Source organism: Apus apus, chromosome 7 (assembly GCF_020740795.1).
Source record: "Apus apus isolate bApuApu2 chromosome 7, bApuApu2.pri.cur, whole genome shotgun sequence".
Lineage (NCBI taxonomy): Eukaryota > Metazoa > Chordata > Aves > Apodiformes > Apodidae > Apus > Apus apus.
Genome location: NC_067288.1, coordinates 26,100,219 through 26,127,989, shown reverse-complemented (window position 1 = coordinate 26,127,989; position 27,771 = coordinate 26,100,219). Strand labels below are relative to the sequence as shown.

General features: G+C 42.0%; 1 protein-coding gene across 1 annotated transcript; it reads right to left on the bottom strand.

The window, feature by feature from the left end:
* Window positions 1-20,921: 20,921 nt before the first annotated feature.
* On the bottom strand, window positions 20,922-27,334 carry DMRTB1 (DMRT like family B with proline rich C-terminal 1). The gene is given in 5 exon segments (XM_051625225.1): window positions 20,922-21,025; window positions 24,244-24,388; window positions 24,738-24,970; window positions 26,675-27,148; window positions 27,151-27,334. Coding segments are annotated over 5 exon segments (1,140 nt in total).
* Window positions 27,335-27,771: the final 437 nt, after the last annotated feature.

Below are 27,771 nucleotides of genomic sequence, written 5' to 3'. Positions count from 1 at the left end.
TGTTAAGGTTCACTGTGCTAAAGGGACAGTGTCACAGCAATCAGAAATCGAAACGGTCAAAGCCCATCTCTGGCTGTGGGTAGCCAGAGGACAGTGGGTACCTGGAGATACCTGGACATCGTACCTGGGGAGATGCAAGTTGGTGAGACACCTGCCTTGCTCGGGGGCAAGGAGCAGCAGAGCAGGGGCCAGAGGTGGGGCTGTTCCCAAACCCAGGGCTCAGCATGTCAGAATGAGCAGATGGGCGGAGAGGGTCCAGATTGAGTGCCCGAGGCACAGCCCCAAGCAAGGACTCATTTTTAATCTGGTGTCTTGAAAAAGTTTCATTTCTAGTCACTGTGCTGCCACAGGGGGATACACATTTCATTCCCCCTTGAAAACATTTCATCAACTTCCTTTCTGAAATAGAAACTGTCATTTTTATATGATCTCTCCCAGTATTGTTAATGAATTACCAACAATGATGCAGTATCTAACTGGTTATGGTGCTCATTACTAAAGATTTCACATCTGATTTTCAACTGCCTGCTTACGTTTATTTAATTAAGATTATGGTTGATTTCAGGGTAATATCTGCTAAATGTTATTTTCTGGTTCACTTTTAGATATTTTGCTAATGGAAAACACATGACATTCATGATGTGCATTACAGCCTTCGCTTTCCCATACACATACAATAGACTGTATTTACATCTTGTTCATTCTGTTTAATATTCATGTGGTCCCTACCTGAATCAGAAGCAGCATTTTGCAAGGCAAAACATTCATAATGTGCCTCCTACTCTATAGCAGTGGGTTTGTGTGGGTTTGAGTGAAAAATGGGTAACACCTGCAGAGGTTGCTTTTCCTGTGGAAATTATTATTATTAATAAAACTAACATTTATTAACATAATGAACATTTTTTAATAAAAAAGAAGCTTTGCAGAATTTTCCCATTTGCCCTGGAGAGATTTTAGCATGCCACTGATACCATGAGCAGGAGCTGCAGGCCACTGGTCCCAGGAACACTGGGCAATGTCAAGAGGACAGAAGCCAGTCTGCCGTGTTGTGCAGCTACACACACTTCCAATATCCCACTTTTCTCACTTTAAAACCACTAGAAACATAATATGGCAGCTTAGAAATGCTGCTGTCAGATTGTGCTCCTTCAAACAGAGAGAACAAAAGACAGCTTAAAAAAGGTGAGAGATGCATTTGATACTGTTTTTCACACTGGCTTCTCAAACTACCTCAGCAATAATCACTAGATTAAGTAAAGTCTTACAAGTGCTAAAACTGGAACCAAAAAGAAAGGGAAGACAATTTATGTCCTCCAGGCAGAGTTAAATTCTGGCTGATTAAATTGGAGTGAAAACATCTTGTCAATTAATTAGTGCCTTTATTATTTTAACTGATGTTATGCTACCCAGTGACGTTTTCTTGAACATCACATACTGAATAAAGCTATAAATACCTCTAGAAGTTTTACTTAACAAGATTAAAGCTGAATAGCACAACATATGATTGACTCTGCATGCTGGGGCTTAGCATCCCAAACCAGCTCACAAGGCAGTTTCCAGTTACACACAGACGTCATCAGTGCCTTCACAGAACAGTCAGCAAATGATGCTATCAGCAATACTTAATACAGCCACAGTCCTCGTCCTTAGAAGCAAGTTTCTGCATCTATGAGAAGTGACGCAAGTGAGGAAGCAATTCCCAACAGCACAGACTGGATGGATAAGAAGGGGGTCCTGGAAGCTCACCCTGCTAATCATTCACAGGTGCTCCTCAGACTGTGAACAAGTTGGGAAAAAACGTTACTGCTCTGCAGGTTGCAGAGTGAGTCCCCGATGACCCATGGTTTTAAAGACCAAAACAGAAAACTGAAGCCCCTTCCTGATAACCTGGTGGGCAGAGTCTGAGGATAAAATCTGATTTGCCTGAGATAAAGCTGCAGAGGCTGGTAAGCACCAGTGAGTACCATGGGGAAAGAAATGGACAGTTCAGGATGTGGAGGGACTGGAAGGAGGGGGGATACTAGAGGAGTTGTCCTTGAGAGGAGCTGCTCTTCATAAACAGGCGATGCTCAAAGTGACTCATCCTGGTGCATTAAGGTGAGTGGTAAAGTAAATCAGATCAATTGGAGGGAGCCACAAGGAGCAGAATTGAATGGGAATTGTCCAAACCAGGAAGGTATTGACATTAAGCCATGTTTTGGATTACTGTTAAGTACAAGAGCTAAATTAGCAGCAAGAAATATATTCCTACAAAAGTAGGCATCTGAAGAGCCATCCTGAACAACTGTTTACTGCTTTCCAGTAGAATTCAGCCTGCAGCCAAGGGTTGTGATCTAAGACAGGGGTTTTTTAAAGTTTCTTTAGTGACAAGCCAAGTTTTCTTAAGTTTGTTCACTACGTGCACAAAACACACCAACACCACAACCCTCCAGAAAAGAAAAGGCAGGTTCTGCAGGGGATTTTTCAGACTGTGTCACTCCTGTGTTAGTGTTGAACTAATTCCCAGTTTGGTGCTGGGGAAATTGAGCTGCTGGGAAGACAATCATACAAGAAATACAACCAAAATCTTAATAATTTATTATTCAGCAACTACCTCATAATAATTTAAAAGAAAGAAAGAAGAATTTTAATCCTAAGGTCTTGGCCAGTTTGCATTCTTCCTCACCAAAAGTTTTGACAGAAGTAATTTCTCATCAGCTGTTGGATGCATCAGGAGGGAAGAGCAGCCAGCCCCTGGCTGGCAGTGCTGCTCCCCTCCCCATGGCACACAGCAATTTGTCCCATCCTCAGCAATTTTTTGCCTCTAAAGTTAAATGCATCAGCTGTAAAACTGGTTTAATAAACTGGAAAAACCAGGCTTAAGGCTGCACAGACACCAGGGCTCCAGGAGAGTCACCAGGTGATGAAAATGATGGTAACAAGCTAAGACCTGAAAAGGCTAGAAGAAAAAGGATGTATCTGAAAGCCAAAGAGAAACCTCTCAGGAATGTAGGTTCCTCACTGCCACCAGTTCTCCCTGAGATAATCCATCTGGATGCAGCACTGGTGTTTGGAGCAAGGGAAAAGCAGGGACACAAACGTAAGCTCCCCAATAACGGCTGCAATGCTGGGAGAAGCTTGGGGGGAAAGGTGGGAAAATAGCCAGAGCTGCCTCACAGAGGGTAAAGCCAAAGAGGTGAATCCAAAATACAAGGAAATGCAGAATCAATTCTCTGACCAAGGCTAGCAACAGGTTACTGTGTGGGTGTGCTACCAAAGTTTCATTAAAAACAATTAACTGATGAATGACACCAAAGAAGCCTTACCTCCATCTTCCCAAAGAAGACCCCACAAAACTACATAAAGAACAAAACCTGAAGTGATATCCAGGCTGGCAATGAGCTGCACTGGCTTTCAGAATCCTGCTCTGAGAAGATGTGGCCACAGACTGCTGCCACCGAGTTTCCTCCTGTTACTCTGGGATGGTCACATCCAACTGGGAAGTTTCTCATATCAGCATAGCCTCAAAATGCCCCTGGGCACTACACTATGATCCCAGTGAGGCTCATCTCAACCTGCACACCCTTGTTTATGACGTCTGGAGGTCTGGATGGAGCCCAAGCTGAGGAGCACCCCAACCTTCACCTGAACGTCATCTTAAGCTTAAGATAAAATATTCACCTCACTAAATGGAGTTTTTGCCCCAAGGACAGACAAGAAGACATACCATGTGGCTGATGTCAGCTGCGCCATTTAAGGCATTACATGTAAACAGATGCTGCTCTAAGAAACCTGGTGTAAACACTTGCATAGAGTAAACCAGATACTCAGACCAGTTAGGCTAAAGGACATGCCAGAGACCTTGGAAAAATTCTCAGTTGTTTTAAAAAAAATATCCACTTTATAAATCAGGAGAGAGACAATCCTTTGTACCTGGAAAGGCTTGCAGTTATGCTCTGAGTCCAGTTTATATATATATATATATATTCATATCTATATATACGGTATTTTTTAAATATTTTTTCTATCTACAAGCTGGTTCCCATTTGTGTCTAGTTCCAGTTACTTTCTTCAGTCCTCAGCTACTTTTATTCATTTTGCTATATATTTTTCAGAGCAAAAGGATGGTGTTTTTGTAGCTGTGGCTTAGGTAGGTCTTGAATTTGCTCTCACTGCACACTACTGTAACACAAATAATACATTATAACGAGATGCAAATGCCTTATGGATAATATGTTCCTTACCAAAGCTGAAGAGCAAACCTCCATTTTCAGGCTTCCAGATTTCTTCATTGTACTTCATAACAGTGAGTGATGCATTTGCCTTGTGTTAAATATCCCAGAGGGATAATCTCTGAAAAGCCCCCAACTAACTCCACTTCTGACCATCTGAAAGGGTTTTTTGTTTTTTGTTGTGTTTGGGTTCTTTACTGTACCTGGTGGAGAGCTGGGCACAGAAGCAGAATGTGCACACAGGCTGGGCTGCACAGCAATATAAACCAAGTCAGAAGCTCAAAGAAACTTCAGCAGCTTCAGTAAATTCAATATCTGACTGAGCCTGAGTTCGTTTAGTGTCTGGGTACAGTTGTTATACAAGCAGATAGTCAAGTGCAAACATTAAGCTGTGAATATCTCATTATTTGCCAGGTCTTCCCACTATGTAAGAGCTTGCATTACAGAGCATTTAATTACAGTGTTTTGACTAGAACCAGCTTTTTCCTTTCAGCCAAGCAGAAAAGTAACAGAGTAATTAAAAAAGTAATGAAAACTCAGTAAAAATTCCTTAAACCAAAGACCCACATTCAGTTGTGATTTCAAAGAGCCTAGGTGGAGGAAGACTCCTGCTCACTGTCATTTCACAGGTTGTTAAAAAGTTTCAAAAATGAAATAAAAGTTAATGCAAGTCATAGGGGTTTTTTGTTTGTTGTTGTTTTTTTTAATCTGAATTTTTAAGTATCTTTTCTACTTGGAGCAGATATGAGAGCACAAACTACCATTCCATCCTGTGGCTTACAAAATCCTTTTACTTAAGAGATGTGTTTCCTTCAACGGAATAATTTGCACAGAGAGTATGTGCAGGTGGCAGAATTCAGGCCCAAAGCTTTCTGACATTGATTACTCTTACAGGTAGTTGATTTGCAGAAAAGTCTTCCTAGCAAATGTTGCTGATATTTCAGCTTGCCAGACTTCTTGCACTGAAAAGCAGTGAAGAAAGCTTTCTTTCATGGCATTGAAAGGTGCTGAAAAGATGATGGTAATTTAAACCATCATCACAAAATATATCCAGCATTATGCATATAGTCATGTGAATTTACTTTTGCTGTCAAAAGCTTGTTTGTAAAATAAGCCTTGACTTAGGATAGCATGTAAAACAACATTTTAGAACATTTTTCATAAAAGGCAGTCATCAAAGTCTTATTCTTCATATGCAAAGGCCTAGTACTTAAAAACATTAATTTAGTCCAGCATTTCTTTCTTTTATGGGAATTTATAAAATATTATATAGGAGAAACACTGCAATCAGGCTTAGCCCAGAATATAATGGGCTTTCAGATCCTCTAATGAGTTGTGTAAGAACAGTGTACTAAGAAAAGTCATGCATGTCATATATCTCTCCCTCGTTGTAAAACATTGTTCTTAGATTTTACTGCAGCCAAAACAACTTTATCTTTTTAATTAAAAAAAAGCGGTATCCAGTTTCACTAAGCTTATGTGGCAAGAATATGTTCTGAGTTCTTGAAATCACATTGCAACAGCAGTGAAGGAAAAGAGGCAGGAGTACAGGTATATGGAAGGGACAAGCATAAGGATGCTTTCTCAGGGATGCAAGGGAACCAAAACATCACAGGGTGGGGAAACAGAGGTGATGACACCTAACACTGGGGCAGGCCAAGTTTTTAATGAGTACAACCTAATGAGTTTCACTGAGTCCAACTAAGTCTTTCTGCCCTCGACCATGGGATGCCCAGGCTGCCATGTGATGCAGGTCAGCACCAGAAGACACGCAGCTGCAGTGGCCTGGAGCTTACAGGAGAAATTCACCTCTGCAAACACTTGGGTCCAGCTCCCATCTCTGGGCACATGCATTTGTCAGCACTCCCACTAGTTCTGTTTCCCTGAGGCAGTGGGTTTTGTTGAATCTGACCCTCATGCCACAAAATCTCAAAATAAAACATGTCAAAAATATAAAATCCCACCTTTTCCTGGAAAGTAAACACTATTCCACACACCCACTGAGTGCCTAGAGGAGTATCCTCAGCATACAGCCCAGGCCTGACATCCCCTCCCAGCTTTTATTATACATGATCTATAGCACAAAAAAGGTCCTCAGTAGCTTTCCTACCACAACATGGCAGAGCTGCCCAAGCTCTAGGTTACAAAGTTTGACACATCAGGTGTCAAACTGCTTTGCCTTCTCACACTTTATGCTACAAGTGTCTTGACTTTTTGGGACATGGAGCAGTGAACTGGCATAGATAAATACTTAGACTGTATTTAGGACTATAAGACTCCCAATTCTAGTAGCCACCAAATAAAGAATAAATTTAGTTTATGCTTCCACATCTGGTCTTAGAAAATGTGAATTTCTGCCCATTTTGTTGTTGATTCGTTGTGGGGGTTTGTAGGATGAAGTGATGCATACAGCAGGTCAGAGTCTGAAGATACCCAGATGCTATTCCAAGTCCATGCTACTTCAGTAAGACAGCTGCGGTGAACAGCTTTTACTAGCAGGGCTGGCTTCAGACACTGGATACTTGTAAGAAGCTAAATCCCACCATTAAGAGGTTTAGCCCAGCTATGATTGTCAAAAGCTGTCTATCTCACAAGGCCTATTTCTCATGTATTCAGAGAATTAACAATGAAAGTACTTTTTGATGTGCTAAATGAGACTTTGGGACACTTTACAAGAGTTGGCTCAAAAGTGGTACCTGAAGAAATAGAAAATGCCAGCAATGTTGACACTGTATGACAAATTATCTGATCCTTAATATACTGTGTCACTTCAGTCAGTTTTGTAATTGGAACTGACTGTAACTGAAACCTGATGCAAAGTATACAGAATTAACTGGCACTTGTTTTGTCCCTCTTAGCATTTTCTAGGCTACAGATCTTTGTAAATATTTACTTAACAGGATGGCATACTAATTTTTCCCATAAAATATACATGTCCATATCTGTAATGATTTTTTTTCCTGTCAGATGACAGGATAGCTGTATACAGCCCGCTTAGGCTGCAAGTGATGGGAAACTGACTTTATTATTCAAGCAAAGACAAACCTATATATAAAGATTGTGGTACCCTTTGACTTCTGCACACCTCATTAAAACTATTGGAATTACAGAGATTATTAGCCAGCCCATACTTGCTCAGCAGAAAGATTTTCAAGAAACCATTGTTCCTGAGAAAAGTACCGTCAGCATTAACACTGGGGTTGCACCAATTAAACCTATTCAATTCTCTCTTAGCCTGCCCTGTAGAGTGGTGTCTAATAGTCCTCATGGGCCTCTCCCCATGTTATTGTCCAATTCCTATTAAAATAATTTAGACTTTTTGGTCTTGGTAGGATTTTGCCACCTAACAGCCTGGACCTAGGGGTCTCCTTACTTTTTGCATGTATTTTGCATTTGCTGGCTCCCTGGTGATTAGGAGTTTGTAAACCTCTGCTACATTCATTCCCACATCTCTTTGAGGACTCCAAAGTCCTAATCAGCTTAATCTCTCCTTGCACAGCAACATCTCGGTTGTGCTGGCTACCTCTCCCCTCTCTCTGGGTCAGCCTCAAGCCACAGAGAGGATGAGTGTCTCTCTCCAGCTAGCTCCCTGCACTTGGAGAAGAGCTACAAGGACAGGCAACAAAGTGCCAGATATTCCCATGGATGTTTCAGGGATTGGAAGTAAGGACAGTAAGGACACTACCTCCTCCTGCCCCATCCCTTTCCCTCAACAAATCCACATCTGGATACAAATGACTCACTAATCCTATAAGGAAACAGCATTTCAGATCCATGCTGTAGTCCAAGCTTCATCTGCATTCACAGTAATGCAATTCAGGAGTGACCCAGATTTACAATACATAAACAGTGATGTCATGCTAGTATGAGAGAAGAATTACATCCTCATATGTATATATACTGCATAAATATATCTATATATAAATAAAACATTTATGTTTCTCAGAGAACATTGTAAACTCCTCAAATTAACTTCTCAGTAGCAAAACAAAAGCATGCAGCTTGCACTTTTCTGGAACATTAAAATGCCACTTCCTTCTAAACAGATGAAATTCAGACTATGGTTGGCTTTATTTTCCTCAGAGCTGGTCAAAGTCATTGCAGCATTTTTCAGAAGTCTTGGAAGCACAGAGCTCCCCTTGGCACACCCACCAGGATCACTGCTTGCAGGTTTCTATTTGGACATTAATTTTAGAACTATTTCCAAGGATTTTTTAACTGGTCCCGAGGATGTGCCAGACAAGTGCAACTTATTACAGACTCACGCTCCTAGCACAAGAATTATCTGAAGGGGGGGGAAATTGCACTGTTTTTAATTTACAAGGAACAAAACTAGCATTTTTCTTTCATTTTGGTTTCAGATATTTTCAGGAATTTTAATTATTCATATATACCTGAACTCTAAATGATGCGGGTGTTGTTGATGAAAATGACAGCTCTAACATTTCTTAAGCATCACTTGCTAAGAGAACATGTGTTCGTTTCCTCAACTCATTCTCATGCAATTATTTGACAGTTAACACTTTCTGGTAGTGCCAGATCTGGCAACGTTTTGGCGTGTGGCATGGAATGATTGCCTGGAAGACACAGTCAGCACCCAGGTTGGATTATGTGACATACAGCATGTGCATCAAGCCACATCCAGGACACCTCCCCAAACATAAAAGACTCACAAAGATTCCTGGGCTGTGCTAAAGGTTCATCTCAGTGCTACAGCTACCCCATGCCATCACTATCCCTATTTATTTCTTTTTTATCATAATCACTTGGGCTTCTGGGTAATTGGAACAATTAGGGTGATTAATTGCATGTTTGCAATAAAAACAGAAGACCAGGGAGGATAACATTACAGGCTAAATATTTTCAGAAAACTCTATCAGCTGGTAGACATAACAAATGCCATCAGTCCACTGCAACATGAAGCTGTGCACATTGTGCAAACTGGTTTGCTCTGGAACTCAAGTCTCCTTAAAAGAAGCCAAAGTGTTTAAAAAAATAAACTAAGTCAGAGCACATAGGGGGAAAAGAAATATTGACATGTGAGTCGGCTGTACTTCTAACATAAAGAAACATTGTTTTCCCTTTGGTCCTTTTGTTGTCTAAATAGAAAGTGCAAAGCACAGGAGAAAGCACACAACAAGGCCAAGTGCGCAAGTGAAGGTCCTCAGCTTTTGCTTGGAAGCCCTGAGTTACATTGAAAGGAAAATTAGAAAAGCACACAGAGGGATACCTACAATACTGACACATTCTTTAATGACAGCAAGAAGGCAAACTAACCTGCCTGCCACTACAACTCAAACAGCAAGGATTTTAGAGAGGGAGGTTTATCCCAAGAACAGAAGATACACTGAAAGTTCAATTTCTTGAATACTTGCTTACAAATCTGGGCTTTCATCTTCTATTCATCAGTCTACTAATGAAATGCAGCTTCAACCAACTTCCCTTTCTGGATTTCTTTGCAACCACCTGGTCTCTAAAGACCCACTTTAACTAAACAGAGCATGAATGCTATGATGCAAGTTCCAAACAAGAAGAAACAAGATTCAAGAACAGGCATTCCCTATCCCTGCCCTTAAAGCTGTGCCCATGTATGGCACGTCTACTCAGTGAGGTGCACTAAAAAACTTGTACATAAATAAGAAGCCAACTTCTTATATTGCCCACACTACCACATACTTGCTTGGTTATACAGAGAATGATGTGAACAGTGAAAGGTTTTATGTTCCATTTGTATGATTGGAGACTTTGTGCTTTAACACAAGCACCAGGGTCACAGGGCAGGAACACAGTGTTTTCTTTCCAGTCAGCATGGAACTGACATTTATTAGATGAGTGTTTTGTTCTATTTGTTTTAAGTCGATTACATTTTAACTCAATTCAACAATGCTGGAAAACCTGACAAATATTCCAGATTGTTTAATCAACATGAACATAATGGACAAACGTTTGAAACTTTAAGAGTATATTGCAACAAAAATACACTATTTATACCAGTAGGTCTGTCTTTTTTATTTCAGTCACTGTCAAGTGTTTGTGTCTCTGCATTTGGGGAGTCTGTGTTAAGCATTTTTCTTTATCTGAGAAAAGTCTTCTCAATGTCAGTGGTTTTTTGTGATTAATTATTGAAGAAATTGGTATTTATTTTTAATTTAACTGACAAAATTTTGTCAGACTTGTTAAACTGCCATATCCTTACCTGTTCAAGAGACTAAGCAACATGAACGTGTACAAGGAGGAGAGGGCGGCAAAGAGTGCTGAGGCACACACCAGTAGTATTTCTGTACACTTCCTCCAGAAAGGGCCCGTATTTTTCTTACAAATTTTCAGGTTTTATCACAATCAAATCAATCACTCAAACAAACAAAAACAACCAAAATGAAAAGACTAGCTCTTCTGCAGCCAAATGCGTATCTATTATCAATCCCAAACAGGTTATACACTAAACTTCTAAATGCATTTTCCTGTGTCCTCCCCTGGAGTGTCACTTCCTACTAAGGGGCAGGCTTCCTCTAACTCCTCACGGCTACATTAGTCCCAGCCCTCACAGTGATTCAGGGCTGCCACCACCTTCTCCACAATAGGAACATGAAAGGGCTGCTGTGGCAGCTGAGGCCACCAGAAGTCTCACACTTCTGCCAGCACCTGGGTGCAGCCTGACTGGGACACAGGATTTTGGAAGGGGAGTTATGGATGCTTTGGCACAGCTCAGCACTAGCAGGTAGGACAGAGTTGCTCGGTCCTATTTGTCATCCAATCACATTTGTGACTGTTCTGCATTTAGACACCCTTCTTCCTTTTTGTTAGCATTCCCACTGGAGGAAAATAATTTATAAACTACATATTAAAGCTTTGAATTTACTCCCTTTTGCAATAGGTTGTTATTTTTTGATACAAACAGACTTGTTGCTACAGGGGAAGAAACAGCCTTCTCCAGCTTAGGCCAAGCTTTGCATTCAAATATCCAATTTGAAGAGTCTGAGCACTGCAGAGAAGGCAAAGATAGTTGCCCTGAGAGCCTGTTTCGATGGCTAAGTGACTGTACAACAAGATGAATGTTTCCATTGTCATTTTGGTCACTATCCTTATCAAGAGAAAGCATGTGCTTATTCCTTCATTATTTCAGCACTTCACCAGTTACAGAGAAAAGTATTCTGAATCCTAGGGACCTCTGACTTCATGTTTAAACCAAGGTCCAGAAAAACTAATATAATCAACAAGCACTAGTTCAGAGAGAACTTCTGCAAGCATTAGAACCATTCATAAAAATTTGACTAAAATGGGTATTTTTTTAAAATGCAAAGCAATTTTAACTCCCTTCTCACTTATTTTTCAGTATACTACTCATCCCTTTTACATCTTGTAAAATACTCCTTAACAGGGAATAGAAAGATAGTTAAAAATTCTTCTTCTGAGAAGACTTTTTTGTAAGCTGTAAAATACATAGTAGCTCTGTTTAATAGGTAGTGTTCTGAAATATTGAATAAAACTGGCTACTTGATGTTGCTTGCACATGCAAGAAAAACGAACCACCTATTGGAAAATACCTTATTTTCCCAGTCAGGATACTAAAAACATCCTCTCCAACATGAGCTTCATTATGTTACCTCACACAGTACCTATTCATACAGTCTTACCTGGGATACAGCACTTTGTTGAGAAGACAAAACTAACTCCTGATGATCCATAAATTCTCTAGAGCAAGGTATCAGTCTGGCCTCTTCATTTCAACCACTGCTCAGGTTGAACAATGATATCAGTAGTCACTCAAAACCTACAGATCATCCCCTCTCAAACCAGTTTTTGATTATTGTACTTGCTGAAACTCTGTAGTGCACTGAGGTTGTAGTTTCAAGCTTCTTTACTGCCAGAGAAAGGAGTTCCAGTGCAAGTCTTGCTTTGATTGTAAGTAGCTAATGTTCTGCTCAGACTCCAAGTCAAGGAAAACACTTAAATGACTGAGAAAGAACCAATCCCTTGTAGAGAAATTCATGTTAACTGAAGCACCAGAGGCAGCCTCAAAGGATGGTGCCTTAGATGTAATCTGCTTCTTGGGCTGCTCTAAGGAGAGCTGCACAGTTGTAATTCCATCAATTCTCATGGAAGATTAAGCACACTTACACTCAAGTCAGATACTCCTGAACAGCACCAGTTCTGCATGCGTTCTCCAAACAGCAACTCAGTCCTGCTCCTACTGAGAAACTGCTCGTCAGCATCATGATGTATGTGTGTTTTGTGCTTTTAACAAGGATTCTATTGAAAATTGTAAATTCTGCTTTGGAATTTTCATTTTGGAATAACACGGCTGAGATATTCTAGCTAAACATCACACACTGTCCTTTGCCAGAGACACTTACGGCTTTCCATTCTGGATCACATGTTGCTTTTCCTCCACAGAACCTTTTTGTAAGGTTCTGAGCCTGTGTTCTGACCATAGCTCCATGTAGTTTTCTATGCATTTTTCACAGCTAGCCTGTGTTTTTGTTGCCTCTGACTGCACATCTCTCTAAGAGGAACAGTGAGCTTAGTTCTAGCCCTCCAACCACAGTCACTTTTGTTGCATGTTTCTGGTTTCTTAGGCAGATTTCTTTCTCTAAGCTGTGGCTCTCAATTTAGTCAGATGTAAAAGCATTTATATTGGAGGGGGAAAAGTCTTGTGTCTGGTATGGAAAAAGTCAATATTCTGGAACTGTTGTGTTTGAATGTAGCAGAAGAAGAAAAAATGTAGGAAATCACACCTGAAATACAGTAAGCTGAAAACTGTCACCAATCCTAATTAAGTTCATGTGACTGCTACAAGGTCCTTATTGGGTCTTTGTAGGCTCTGAGCTAGTGCTGTTTCCTCTAGTTCCCCTGGAGAACCCACTCCATTGTGACACATTCTAGCTCTTTATCTGCAAAGGTTCCTTCTTTCCACTTTCTCTCACTGAAGTTGAAAACAGAATGCCTCTTTTTCTGGGAGGGAAGCTTATACCTTAGAGGAAAAAAAACAAAAAAAGTACTTTAGAATTGTCTGAATTAAAATCACAGAATCACAGCATGGTAGGGGTTGGAAGGGACCTCTGGAGATCATCAAGACCAAGTCTGTGCCAGAGCAGGATGACCACAGAATCTAGGGCAGGTCACTCAGAAATGCATCCAGACTGGTCTTGAAAGTCTTTCAAGACTGCTCTAAAACACTAGCACAAAAGATACCATGCAAACCAAATCTGTACTTCCACAGGTTTAGATTATAAAATTCTAACAGCTCTCAGACATAATTTGCTGCAAGTCCCCAAAAAGGTCTGTAAAACCACTGATATGAAGAAACCAGGATAAGAAGAGAATTAACTGCTAAACTTTACTCGGTAGGCCTGAGGTCAGGTATTGAACAAAGCCCTCCTGACTCAGCTTCAACTACTATACCACCCTGCTCCATTAATCAACCACTAAGAGCTAGCTTAAAAGTTATATTATTTAAATACTGTAATAATCACTAATAAATGTGACAAGCTTGAACTTAGAGGAGGAAAGCTAGAAACTTGGTATAAAAATACTTTTACCAATCTTTTCCTTACAGTTACACACACACAAAATTGTTTATTTATATTACTACATAAATACATGCAATTCTCATGCAGAAGTCTTAAAAAATGGGGTCTGAAACCGAAAGTAACACAATACAGGTCAGACTGCACCAACCACCACTGAACATGCTCTAGAGAATGAATGCCACTGTCATACTGAAAGAAATGTGTAGTCCTCACAGCACATTATTCTTTCTTACAGAGCCCTTTCTTACAGTACTAGGCCTTTTTAGCAGTCAGATAGAGAACTGCCTACCCTAAAAGGCAAGTGCCTTCCTGAGCTTCAGTCTATAGTGTGGAACCAAGAGCAGCCATTATCCTCTGAACTACCTATTGAGTGAGACAGACCACATTCCACTTGGATTTCTTCAACACATCCACCTTTATTTCTTCTAGAGAAACTTGCTTACTTGTTTTGGACTTAAAGTCATGGAAAATTCATGCCAGCCTGTTAGTAATCTGTTCCACTGGTTAAGTCTCCTGACAGTTCAATTTTGAACTTGGAAATGAGTGTAAACAAACCAAGTTAGTTTAGCCGCTAAGAAGCCCTGTAAAGACATAAATTGGTCTGAAAGACTCAGATTTCATTTTACCTTCTTACACTGAAGAAGTTCAACGTGAATAAGCAAAAGTCTCACCGGACTAACATTAAGGCTGAATGTCCATTATAGCTAAATTTAAGTCCAAGGATCCAAAGCCATGAATAACTGTGTTGAATTACTTTAAAAATAAGGGTATTTTGGCTCAAGTTTAAATGTTTCCCTTTCCTGTTTTTAAGCTACAGGGTTTTTTCTTGTAGACTTTTCAAATAGCAAAAATATGCTGAAAGCATGAACTTTTAAAATCAGTATCAAAAGTAAAGCTACATCAAGTACTGGTAACATGCACTACAGGTTGTATTTATACCATGAAAATGAATGCCATGTATACCTTCCAAAACGTGGATTTAAACTTTAGCTATTATTTCATACGTAAGTGGCCAGATAAGACACCTTATAATTTGAATTTGTCCTTTTCATGCTAGAAAGGACTTAGATAATGGTGACCAACAGAAGTTACACATGAAAGTTAAGCTACTACGTAGAGATGTCCAGTCTGGCTGACCTGCTAGCACAAAGCTCCCTCAGCTTTTCCTGGCACGAACAGAGCCAAGTGTTTGAGGTACCCTCAAGTCTCACTGTACAAGGCCCGTGGCAAACTACCATCCTGCCACCGTTACACTTTTCTTGGACCTTCCTTGGAGGGATCCAACCGGAACAAAAGACAACCTGGACTGTCTTCCCCTTTGCACTATGAAGGCAGGAGCATTAAGAAGTGCAAACCATCAGCTGAACCCGACCAAAGCTGTAATTAGCACGTCATTACCCCGCCCGCGCAACACACAAGAATTTCACATCATCTGGCAGCCGCCGCAGCACGGAACCTCGACGGGAACCGTGACCTCAAACCCAGAGGCCTTGAATACTTCACCCGTGTAAGTAAACGAACATTTTGTGCCACCCAGAGCTGAAGCGAGAGCCCCGCAGTCGAAGCGCAGCGCACTCACCGCCTCACGGCCGGCAGCCCCGCCTCACGACGGCCGCCAACCCCCGCCGCCCAACGGTTTCCGCCTCAGGACGCGCCCCGCCCCGCTCGTTAGCACCCGCTGATGAAGGCGGGTCCCGCCCGGCCCGCTCCACGCCGGGAGAGGCGGTCGCCGTCCTCCCTCGCAGCCCGGGGCCCAGAGGCCGCCCCGGTGCCCAGAGGCCGCCCCGGGCAGGGTGAGGGGAGCCGGAGGTGGCGGGCAGGCGGGCGGGGCTGCCCCGCCGCCATCTTGGCTGCGGCGGGAGCGGCGGGCCGGGCTGTGCCTCGTTCCGCTGCCCCCGCGTGTGCTGAAGGGTGAGGCGGCTCCGCGCCCTTCAGAGGCGAGTGCTGGGGCATCTCCTGCGGTCTGAGCGCAGCCCTTGGGCTGTGCCCGATGCTGGGGAGGGACAGGTGGCTTTCTCCTTCACAAGCTACTCCCACCACTGCAAGGACCCAGGAGTCCAGGTTCAGTTTTTCTGTCTTCCTCCACAGCATTGCTTCTTTAAAAGAAAGGTATTTTGGGTTTTTTTTTTCTGTATTTTCTTTTTAAAGTTTGATTCCTCTGTATGCCATTATTGTACGGGCTGTGAAAAATACCGTGAAGTGTTTTGAGAAGATGATAATACAGCTGAAGACTCGGTAAGGAAAGCAAATTAAACAGGTGTGGCCTTTGCAGATCTCTCTACAAAGCTGGGCAGTCTTGAGGAATGGGATCCTTAGCCTTGTGAATGGAAAGCCTTTGGAAAGACAGGCAAGAAAAGGGCCAAAGTGCCTAAAATCAATCCCAGGACTGAGGAACATTCCGAAGTAAAGAACCATTTAATGATGTGTGACAGTCCATGAGGAAGGGGATGTAAAAAATTAACGATCTGCAGGTACATGAGACTTTATAATTATTTGAATATAAGTGTATGCTTACTATTGGAAGAGCATGAGAAACAATTTGCACCTTGATCAAAAGAACGTATCTCTTAATGGGAAACAGAGCCTGTCATGAAAACCTAAGAAGGTTCCCAGCAAACTATGACTTATTTGAACCACATTTTGAACAAAGAAATGTTTTGTAGAAAGAAATGTTTTGTATTTCCTCTAGCTTATGTGGCCTGGACACTTTTGAGTACCAGTAAGAGTATAAAGCTCTAACAGTAATTAGTAAATGAAACCAGAAATGCCTACACTAAAGACAGTTGCGTAAAATAAAAGTGAAAACAGCATGAGATCACAACTGGCCCATCATTATATCCATAGGGGATCACTCTATGAAGTCAGTAGCAAGGTCTCCACTAATGTTGCCCAGCTGATGAGGACAATATCCAAAGAGCCAGTGGGAAGCGCCAGCAAGGAGAAAGAAGAGAAACATGTAACTCGCTGTAAATTAAATTAATACCAAAATAAGCCTGCTGGTTTGGGCTGGGACTTTTTCAGAAATATTCTAACCTGGGCTCTTCAAGGCCTAGTCATGTATGAGAAGACATTCCTGTAAGGATACTGGTAGGTAAAATGCATGGGTGAATAGGCACATCAGTGCCTTGTCATTGAGCTCTCTCAATGACCTGGGCTACAATAAAACATGCGGTTACACTGATTTCAGGAATAGATTCCACAAAGTCTTCAATTACATTTGGATTTCTCCCTTATGATCTGGCAAGCAAAGCAGAGACATAACCATGACTAATGCTAATGTTGCAGTAGTAAAATATTAGGCAAAAAATAGGAAAACCAGACCCACTTACCCATAAGAATGATTTAATTAAAGTTTCCACTGTTCCAAAATAGGTGTTTCACATCATAAAGAATTTTTCTGTCATCAAAATTATTTTTTTAAGGGGAGGGAGAATTTTGTTTGCAGCAAGCTGACTTTATTGGCAGGCAATTAAATATTTCTTTGGATTGCTGCTCAACATTAATTATTCATTAATGTGGAAAAAACAGCTATAGTTTTGCTGCAGATTCAGAGGATTCCAAGTGAGTGCATCTAATTCCAAGAGGAAAAAGAAAAAATCTAGAAAGAGTATTATAAGTACTGTAGTATGAAGACCTGCTGCAGTCCAGATGTAGAAGGTGATACCACAGGAATGTTAACATCTAGAAGTTTTCTGTAGGGCGATGACAAATAATTCTTACGTATGTTTGCAGAGTGGACATACTATGTAATCCTTCTAGAATCCCTTGGGTTTCTTTTTTCCAAAGCTCCTACACAAAATGCAAATCTACAATAATCTGAGGTTTTGGACAGCATCATGGACACCTCTGTGTAAAACTTGGATCCTTAATCCAACTTGTCAACTCCGTACCCTTGCAGGTAATTCCACTGAAAGTAATGGAATCAGTGGTGTGAATAAACACTGAATGGTTCCCAATTTCAGGTTTTCCTCTTCAATGTAGGAATAGTGTATGTGATGACCTAGGGGCTTGCAGTGAGGACAGGGGACTGACAGAAGTGTCAGGTGTTAGGAATCACATCTTCAGAAGTTCAGATCTGTTTAGCAGAGGAGTCAGTCCTCAGCAGTCAGAGAATAATAATGATGACAAGTGCTATGTGCAGAATTCCTGCTGCAGTTGGTAGCAGCTTGCATGCAGAGAGATTTCAGGAGCAGGAAGTGCAGCTAATTTTCCTATTTCTCCCCAAATTTTATGAATTTGACCAAAGTCTATGTGGCTACAGCCTTAATAAAAAACAATAAAATTCTGGGATGATTTAGGCTGGAACAACCTCTCAGAGACTTGTCTAATCCAAATCATTCCATTTCAATCCAAATTGATTTCATTATCCCTAAGTCATTTATTTAAATAAATGGAGTCAGAAGAGATCACAGAGTTTAATTATTGGAAACATTGCTGGCACCAAGTTTGGAATTAAAATTATTCGCTTTGAAGTCCTTAAGTGCACAGTATGACAGTACCAGTTGTCAAGTAACATTTTTTCCTTGGTTAAAAAGGACAAGCTGAGCATAAAATGGAAGAATGAAACCCTGAATTATTCACGTAAGATAATTAATTCTTCCTGTGAAGTGGAGAGTTACTCACTTTAATTCTCCTACCAAGTAATTTACTTTTCCATGCAGAGATTGGTGTAAGAACCTGGGGACAAATTTCCTAAAATGTAAACATCTGAAATGACACTCAAGTTTGACTGATGATATGATTATCCATATTAAGCAGTATTGGTCTCACTCTTGCTGTCCCAGGAAAGCAAACTGTAACTGTTCACCTGTTAGACTGGGGTAGATGCCTGTCATTTCATTACAGAAGGCAATCAGCATGGTGTGACATAATTTGTCCCTATCCCTGGTCACCTGCTTGTCCTTCATGTGTGTGGAAGTAGCAAGCTTTGTAATGGTCTTGCTTCCAGCTGACATGATGTTCTAAAACCAAGTCATATCCCCCCTCCACTTTCTCCTCTACAAACTGAAGACTTATGTTTAGACTCCCCTTGTAAGGCAACTCCTCCATCTCCTTGTTCGGTTTAGGTGCCTCTCTCTGGCTTGTATTTAAACTTTCTACATCCTTCTGGAGATGAACAGTGGTCTGCAGCAATGCACTGAGAGAGATCCTATTGCAGTGCCATACCATCATTCTTACAGCCAAAGTAAAGGCTTAGGTCACTCACAGGTAGTTCAAAAAGATGGAGTTTGGTTCAGCAACTGGGAAGTGGTCACTGGCACAGCAAAACAGAGAGAACACAATACTGTGTTTGCAGCTTATCTGCAATGACTGTGCAATAGTCAGTGAAATCAGCTGGAGTCCATCTTGCTTTAAGGAGTGTAAGACAACACTGAATATGACTTTAGGAGAGCATCTGGGAAGGGAACTAGTCAACTGTTCATTTTATACATTACTATTTCCTTAAATCATTATACATATAATGATTTAGTAATGATTATATATATATATAAACCACTCCATCCACAAAGGAACCTGCTTTGTGGGTGCTGCTGGTTTCTATTTGTAGATTAATTTATTTTGAAAATGCTCTATTCAAACACCTTAAAGAAGTATGCAGATTTTCCCAAGCAATTTTAAGAAGAGGTTTGGGAGACTCCTGGCAGCAGAGATCCTGTTGTAAATCTAGTATATAGCAAGCTGTACATCAGATTTGCTATAGAGATGTGTTTTTCAGTTTTTCCTCTTGGCAGCTTTAAGTTTGCCACTTGCATTCACTGTCTCTCAAAACCCTGACTGTGCTGGAAAGCATTCCAGCAGATCATCTACTATGTTAAAAAAAAGTATTTCAGTTTAGTATAATTTCTTTACACTTGGATTGAGCAAGGGATTGTTAGTACAAGTAGCAGAAAATAATGTTTATTTTACTGCACTCACCTCTACAGCATCAGTCAAAAATTGTAGAAGAAAAATAGTGATGCCTAAATCTCTCTCCAGACCAGTTTGTTAAGCAGAGCTGTACAGGGCAACACCTGATATTTCGCTAGAAAAATTAAGTGTAGATATGCAAGCCCCAAATAATCAAAACCATACCAACAATTTAATGAATATTTTAATAATACAAAAGTCCTCCCAAAATTACTCTAACATTAACAACTGGTCCACTTAATACAAAACCAATTCCTCTGTGCAAAACATTAAAGTACCCTTCCATTTTAATTAAACATTATCACTGAAAAGTCTAGTATGTGTGGATTTGACTAATTATTATTCTAAATGGTGTTTTGTCCTAGTTTCTTAAGCAATCTTTCCACACCTTTGATACGCCACAGTGCACTTTCAATACACATGTATAAAGCTGTCTACATGTGGCCTTTGGAAACAAATCACACTGTTTACTTTCAGCTGTACTGAGTTCAACAACATTGAAATTATGTATAAACCATCAAGGACATTCAAAATCCTGAAGCCTGTGTGACAAGAGGTGATTCCAAACTGGTCTGTCCCCACCCTGAACAGAAGGTGCCTTAAAGGCAGTTCACCCAGAAAACAATGCAGAGGCACTGGATTTCACCCTATACCAGACTGTTCTGCAAATTCTTCCCATGGCCTTCTTGACAAGTGTACCAAGCACCAACTGTTCCCTTACCCTGCTGAATCCAGTGAATCATGTTCTTAAGCAGCCAAGTAAATCAGCAACCCAGACTGTCTTCCCACCCTCTCTCACTTAGTCTTCAGGCTCCACATCGTTTAACTCTTCTATAATATCCAGAACCAGGTTTCCTTTATAGGAAACTGAGATACAAACAACACGTTTTTGACTACTGTCATGAACACAAGAAGGCTACAGAATGTACATGGCTCAGAGACCTCATTCCAAAGTCAGGGAGCCATGTAACCTCAGCAAAGGAAACAAATTCAGAGTCATAATCACTTGTTGCTTCCACCTGCTTAAGGGGGAAGGGATTTACCATGGCTCTGGAAAACGTCTTCTAGGAACAAGGGTTTTACAGTGCTAGGGAGGCAAAGCTGTGAGCCTGGCAGCTCTGACATGATCATAAAGTGAGGCAGGGGACTAATCCCCTACTTCTAGCCTTTGTGGCTGCCTAGTGGCTAAGTGTCACTTTACCCTCATATTAACTAACGCTCTCCTTAGAAATGAAAATAGTGCTGCTTGCTACTGAGCCCTTCTCCAGGCCATTTACTGTTTAGAGTATACAGCTTGGTCTCTGTTGGTTTCTTCTGGAGAAGATGGTTGGCCAGGCTCATGAACCACCCCTGAATCCTGACTGTCAGCTTCAGCAGCTGAAATAGAAATGAATAATAGTAAAAGGTCAGAGTTAACACAAACAAACAAGTCAAAACCCCCAAGCTCTGTATTTGCATTACGCCTGGTATCAATCACCCTCCAGAGGTAAATTCTCAATGCAAAATTACTTTTCTCAATCCAGTTTGTTTTTTCAACCCAGTTAATTCAAAAGTACCTGACAGCAAGAGTTGCAGCTCCCTGAACTGAGCTACTGCACTCCAGACAGCAGCTGATTGTTTCAGCCCTGCTCAAAGATAGCAAGAGTGCTTCAAGATGGCAAGTGGTGGAGCTGCAGTGAATAGAAGTATGAGGCAGACTCTTTGCCCACTTAATTGCAGCGAATCTGTGCCATGCCTGTTTAACACTCCTGTGGATCCTCAAAGACCTTGACAGACTAAATAATCCTTCCTTTAAACGCAACTAGGGATTTTCATTTTATGAAGTCTGTACTTGCTAATTTGCATGAAAAGTTCCCTCATTTCCTCACAGGCGACTTGGGTTTTCATTTGTTTTTCTGTGGCTTGCTCTTTTAGCAAACCAACAATCTGCAATCAGACTCTATCCTCAGGCTCTGTACTAGCTGCTCTACTGGACATACCTTGTGTTTATTTTGTCACAACTCCACAGCATTACTACTCAATACTGCATGAAATTGTGTAAAAATATGGCTTATATTTCACATCACCACTGTAAACTTAACTGGCCTTAGTCATTCAACTGCAGTCAGCTGTTGTCTCAAACCTTTCTGGCATCAGCTTCTAGCCTTGGAAAATCTTTTTTAGACAGGACTTAGGTCGGTTGTCTTTTTTTGTCTTCATCACAGATTCCCTTCAGGACACAGATCACACACATTTCTTCTCCCCAGCTGTCCCCTCCTAGAGTTTTCTAGATTAATTTTCCTGCAACAGTTTTGCCAGAAAGCCCATTTAACCTCAATTCTGGAGGTCTCCCTGGAGGAAGAATGTTTCCAAGTCTAATTGCAGGTTTGAGTCAGTTCCTTTCTTGGAGAAAAAGGTGTGATGCAATTGTAAAATATCCCTATGCAGTAAATAGTACAGCTTTTCTCTTTTTTCAAGCATCTTTAATATCAGAATCAAAGAACTATTCTTTCCATTGTAGCTCCCCTCTACGTCTGCATCTTGTGCTGGCAGGCTGTTTTGTATATGACCTCATGCAGAAATATCCCTCCTCGCTGGGTCACAACTGTAAATTCTTACATATTCTGGAGCACAAATGCTATGTAGTGGAATTAATCTTTACTTTCTCCATAGTACTAACAAAACTGGATTGTTCTCTGAGCAGCAAAATGCACAATGCATTGTTTGCTATGACTTCGTACCTGGGTTGTGATTTTCCTAGTGTGTAATAAGGGATGAGGTCATTATATGACATTTTGTTCTCTGGGGGGTGCTCTCATGGTCTCTCTTCTTTATTCAGTTGCCTGTTTTCATGATTGTTTGCCCAGAACAACTTCATTCTACCAAAAGAGGACTAGATTTCCTCTTTTTTCATCATGCAATATCACTGTTTCTCTCCATGTCCCCCATGTCTGACTGCGACTCCCAGTTCCTTCCCATTCCCACACCCTGCAACAGAACAGCTGCAGCTCCTTCCAGGTTATCTGCCACTGCAGTATCCCCCAGATCTTTTGTCCCCTCCAAATCACAAAACCCATTTATCTTCACAAACACTTTCTGGGTTGCCTGCCAACCCTGAATTTCCCCTCTTGCCCTCAAACTCAGGCCATATTGTTTCACCACCAGCACACCGGTATCTCCTACATGCTGCATTGAAGTCCTAATGCCTTTGTATCTTGTAATAACTTCACATTTCTATGATGTCTGTACACCCCCCCACTACCATATTCTTCATATTCCCCTTGTCTCCCACATCTCCTGCTTCTCTTTGACTTCCCAGCCAGACAAGAAGCAGGTATGCTCTGCCTGCTCTGAAGATCCATGCCCACTGCTGGGCTGAGTGGCAGGCCCTTGGCTATTAGCCAAGCTATACAGACATCAGTCAGGAACTGAGTGCAAGCTGACTGCCTGCCAAGCACCACAACATGGCTGCAAACAAACCATCTTGTGGGAGACATCTGCTTCCCTCGCAGATCGATAATGTGCAGGCCTGTGGTCACAACAGAAATGTTTGGCTGAAAATAACTAATGGGTTGCAAAGTTATGAGAGGACTGAGATTAAGAGAAAATGAGACTGCATGAGCCTTATCTTGTCAAGAAACCAGGCCAAAAGACCCGCAACCTGTATTTTGTTCCACACAACCACCATTAACATCTTTTCAGTTCAAATTATATTCCTTTATTTCTCCTCCCTCATACACAAAATATTTGATTTTTCACTGGGTGATTATTGTAACTTGTTTCATAAACAATCAGATTAACAATTTTTTATTCTCATGATCAAGAAGAGAAATAAAGATGTATCTCTTTATCTGCATTTTCAAAAAGAATTTAAAATAGAAATGGCTATTCACTCATCTAGTGCTAGTGGTTAATTCTCTGAGCAGCTCTACCCTCTTGTGGTCACAGCTAGCTGCAGCCTAATGAAAAACTTGCAAATATAATCACAGATAGATCCACTTGTAAGCACAATACAGAAAAGAGACCCAAAAGAGAGAAGCACAAAGACTTAACCAATGCCAAAAATTTTAAATCCTGTGAGCTTCAATAAAACAACTTGAGATTCTGAAGATTCAGTCTTTCATTTACAGCAATTAAAATATAGGATTTTCAGATGAGCAAGAAATTCCATATTATTCTAAGTTTTATTCCATTTATTTATTTATTTATTTTTAGCATTTTGTCTAAACTGCAACAGATCCTCCTAATTTTTAAGACAAGTCCTGCAAACTAGCTATTTAGAAAAATATTTTCATTTTGAGAACAGCAACAGATCATATTCTGGAATAGTTCTGCGTCCTGGGGCCTCCAACATCTGCACCTCAATCTCAGATTGAGGTGACTGTTAGCTGGAAAGCTCAAGCATGTCAGGCTGCTTCTCCTAAGTCAGCCTTGCCTAGAGCTGTACAGGCTGGCAGTCTCTCCTGGGATTTACTTCAGTTCTGGCTCCATCACAGGATCTGGGAAGCCCTGCACACTACCTAGAATCAGGGTCGCTTGAGGCTTCCACCTCTGTGCTCAGGTATTGAAACTCGGTTAAAACTGAGTCTCCCAGGGCTTGACTCATACTTCCTTACCGTGTGCGTCCTTGGTTGTTTCAGCCACCATGTTCAGTGAAAGGGGAGGTGGAATGTAGTGAATCCCTGGAAGAAAATTTGGTGGGATGAACTGAGGCAGAGGAGTGTAGTATCCTTGATGGAAATCTCCACCTCCATCTGGAATCTGCAGAAACACATGAAACAAAGCATCTTCCTTTAAAGACTCTGTCCAGGACACATCTGCAGTATCAAACAATTTCTCTTTCAATTTTTACCTGTGAATATTATTTTTTTGGTCTATTTTGTTGCCATATGCTGGCACATCTGTGCATGTATTAGCACATGCAAGGCCTGTGCATCAAGTAACATGTTGGAACGGAGAAGTAGCAGCTCCTTAGACCATGTCTCAGCTGCAGCTGACTTTCTAAGTCCTTGTTTTCTGTTCTGATGTGTCATTAGAGTTGGTTTAAAACAGGTGCACTTGCCACTGAACAAGCCTGGAAGTCTTCATGCAACAGAGAAGCACTACTTACTGACACAGAAGCTGCATTCCCTGGTCCATAGTGGCTAGGAATGTGTCGGAAACCTCTCTGAAGTGATATCCCTGGAGGTGATGGAGCCCCCCTACAGCTTGGCTGATTGATGGCAAATCCCATAGGAAATGCATGGTAAGGATATACTCCAGAACACCCAGAGTACACTTTTGGAGCTTCTCTCTCCAGATGTTCTGGGTTGACCATGTATTCTGGAGGAAAAGCAGGGTGAGCTAGAAAACAATGGGAAAAGAACAAATGAAAGTATGCATGGAATTCTATGGAGTTCAGTAGAAGTAGCTGCTGGACCAAATTCCACTCTTAGGCAGGAGAATCTGACTCTTTGGTCTCACGCTTAACTCCTCACAAATGTGTTTTGATTTTTTAAGGAACTAAAGAAGAGTGGAGCAGATGATACTGTAACACAGAATGATCTGTGTTCTTTTCTGTCTTGTGCATTGTGGAGCTAGTCCTTAGTAAAGCCCTGGCTCCAGAATCTTATTATTTCAGTACATCAGCAACAGCAAAGCAACATACCTTAAGACTTTTAACTCTAGCAGAACTTATAACAAAAATCTCATAAATAACAGAGTTCTAATTTTAGTTCCATCTGTCACTTCTTAAGTTAATTTACAGACAAAGGCTCGATTTTAGAGACATACAGAGGCAATTTCAGATGCATGAATAAGTTACTTCCTTTGGTTTATATCTTGCATCTGGAATATTATGTGGCCTCTCTGAAGTCTTAAAAAAAAAAAAAAAGAGAATGGTTATTTGAATACACATAGGGTCCTTCTTCTCTGCACATCCTCCTGTTGGTAGAAAAGTGGAAAAATTTGCTTTGCAAGTAGGTCAACTTCTGGAGTTCTAGAATTATACTATTTGTCCATAACCTCTTTTTTTTTTTTAATTAGTCAGCAGGTAAAAAATGTTATTAAGGGAAGGACTGAGAGGCACATGTACAGCTAGCATCATCCAGAAATATAATTTTCTTAGGAAACAAAGCTAAAAAAAAGGGGAATAGTTATTGACAGATTAGGTGGGAACTAGAGATGTCTGAAATTACCCTTTCCTCTGGGCTTCTCAGAACAGCCTTTTGTCTTGCAGGCTGCCAACTCTCCAGAGGCTCAGACTAATGACTACTGCAGTCAGTAGGGATTTCCATAAAATTACTATAGTAAATAGAGATAGCATGAAGTTACTGTAATAAATAGTAATAAACTAGACAAGTCACATGAAAGACTCTATTAAAGGAAGCAATTTAAGAGGTGACAGACCATACATCTGTTTCACCTGCAAAATCTATGCTCTGATCATAAATACCAAATGCACTTTTATACCAAGTGATCCCAGCCAAGTTGTCTTTGCTACAGGAATCATGGCCAAAAGGTCTCTTTCTTTTATGGTGTTATAATAAAATGCTTACTTGAGGCAACCGCATCAGTAACTTCCCCTCGTACCTCCCATTGCTGAGTTTTTTAGCATTTCTGTGGCTGGAAGCTTATGCCTCTGTATTTTTAAACAGGGACAGCACTCAAGAGAAACATGCACAAGCACCTGCAGTGGATCAGTTTGGTTTCTGTCCCAGACCCATTTGCCTCTCAAGAAAAAAGACACTTGTTTAAGCTTCAACTTTGCAATGAGCGGCAAAGCCAAGCACGTTGTTCCTGCCACTGCAGAGCTGCACAACCTGCACTCCAAACCCTGCCAAAGGGAAAATAACTGCAGGGTTGCACATTCAACAATGCAAGTTGGGTACCTGTGTCCATAGGGGAAGGAAAGAAGGCGAGACAGCAGGAACGGTTCTCAGGGGAGCTGGAGCCTGAGGAATCAGGCAGGTGCAAACTGCGCACACGGCGGTGTTCGATGTGGGGAAAGAGATGAAAGCGGAAAGAAAGATGGTGGGGATGGGGGAAGATTTGGGGACAGTCCCTTACCGTAGTCCCAGAAGGGAGGGCCGCTGGGAGGTGGCGGTGCTCCCCTGCACGCCATGCCTTTGCCGTTGCTGCCGGTGGCCTGGGTGCCCTTCATCCCCTCATGGGTGCCCTTCATCCCCTCATGGGTGCCCTTCATCCCCTCAGGGCCACTCTGCTCCGGGGCGCCGGCCGCCCCGGCGGCCGCCTCAGGGCCCTTGCCAGAGGGAGCGGGCCCTGCGTCTGCCCCAGCCGGGGGGTCGGGCACCTGCAGCCTCAGGGCCTTCTGGGCCGCCATGATCTTCTGCCGCTCGGTGATGAGGGAGCACTTCTCGCAGAGGCAGAGCTTCCAGCGGCAGTGGCCGGCATGGCCCTTCACCGGCACCACGAAGCCGTGGTTACGGCAGCGGGAGCACTTGGGGGTCCGCAGTGCTGCCTTTGCTGCCACCGCTGTGGCCTCCTCATCCTCCATGGCTCACCAGCCCTGGCTAACCACCTGGCAAGACGCTGCTGGGTCCTCAGAGCTCATATATATGGCAGGGCCACTGCTGCCCCAGCATGTAGCAAGCTGGGCAGGCGGGGCCGGAGAGCCCATGGCAGCGGGTGGGGAATGCCCTGCTCCCAGGAGCCTGCAGCACGGGAGCTGCCTTGGCCCTGCAGGCCTCCCCTCCCGCAGCCAGGCATGGCTGTACCTGCCCGCCTCCCCCTGCCGCCCCAGCGTGGGCTGGAGCCGGAGCTCAGCCATGGGGGGTGGAGGAAGAGAGAGAGCAGGGACTGCATCTGCAAGAGCCCGGGGGAACCTGCTGCACGATTCAGTGCATTTCCCTGCGCTGGTGCATGCAGGGCTGGGGGTGGCTGGGGTGTGCAATACTGCCTTAAGTGATGGTTTTGCCTTTTGGCTCTTCAACATCCTTGCTCTCATGCATTCGCTTTTAATATGCACAGGATTTCAGCTGCGTTTTGTTTCCAGTTTGCAGCATACTCCTCTTGATCAGGGGGAGTGACTGCCTCAGCAGAGAAAAACAACAACACTGTTTCATCATTCTGTTTTTCAAAGCAAGGTGCTATGCGGAAAGCGTATGTTAGACCCATCTCTTCTAGGAACTCCTTATTCTCTGGAA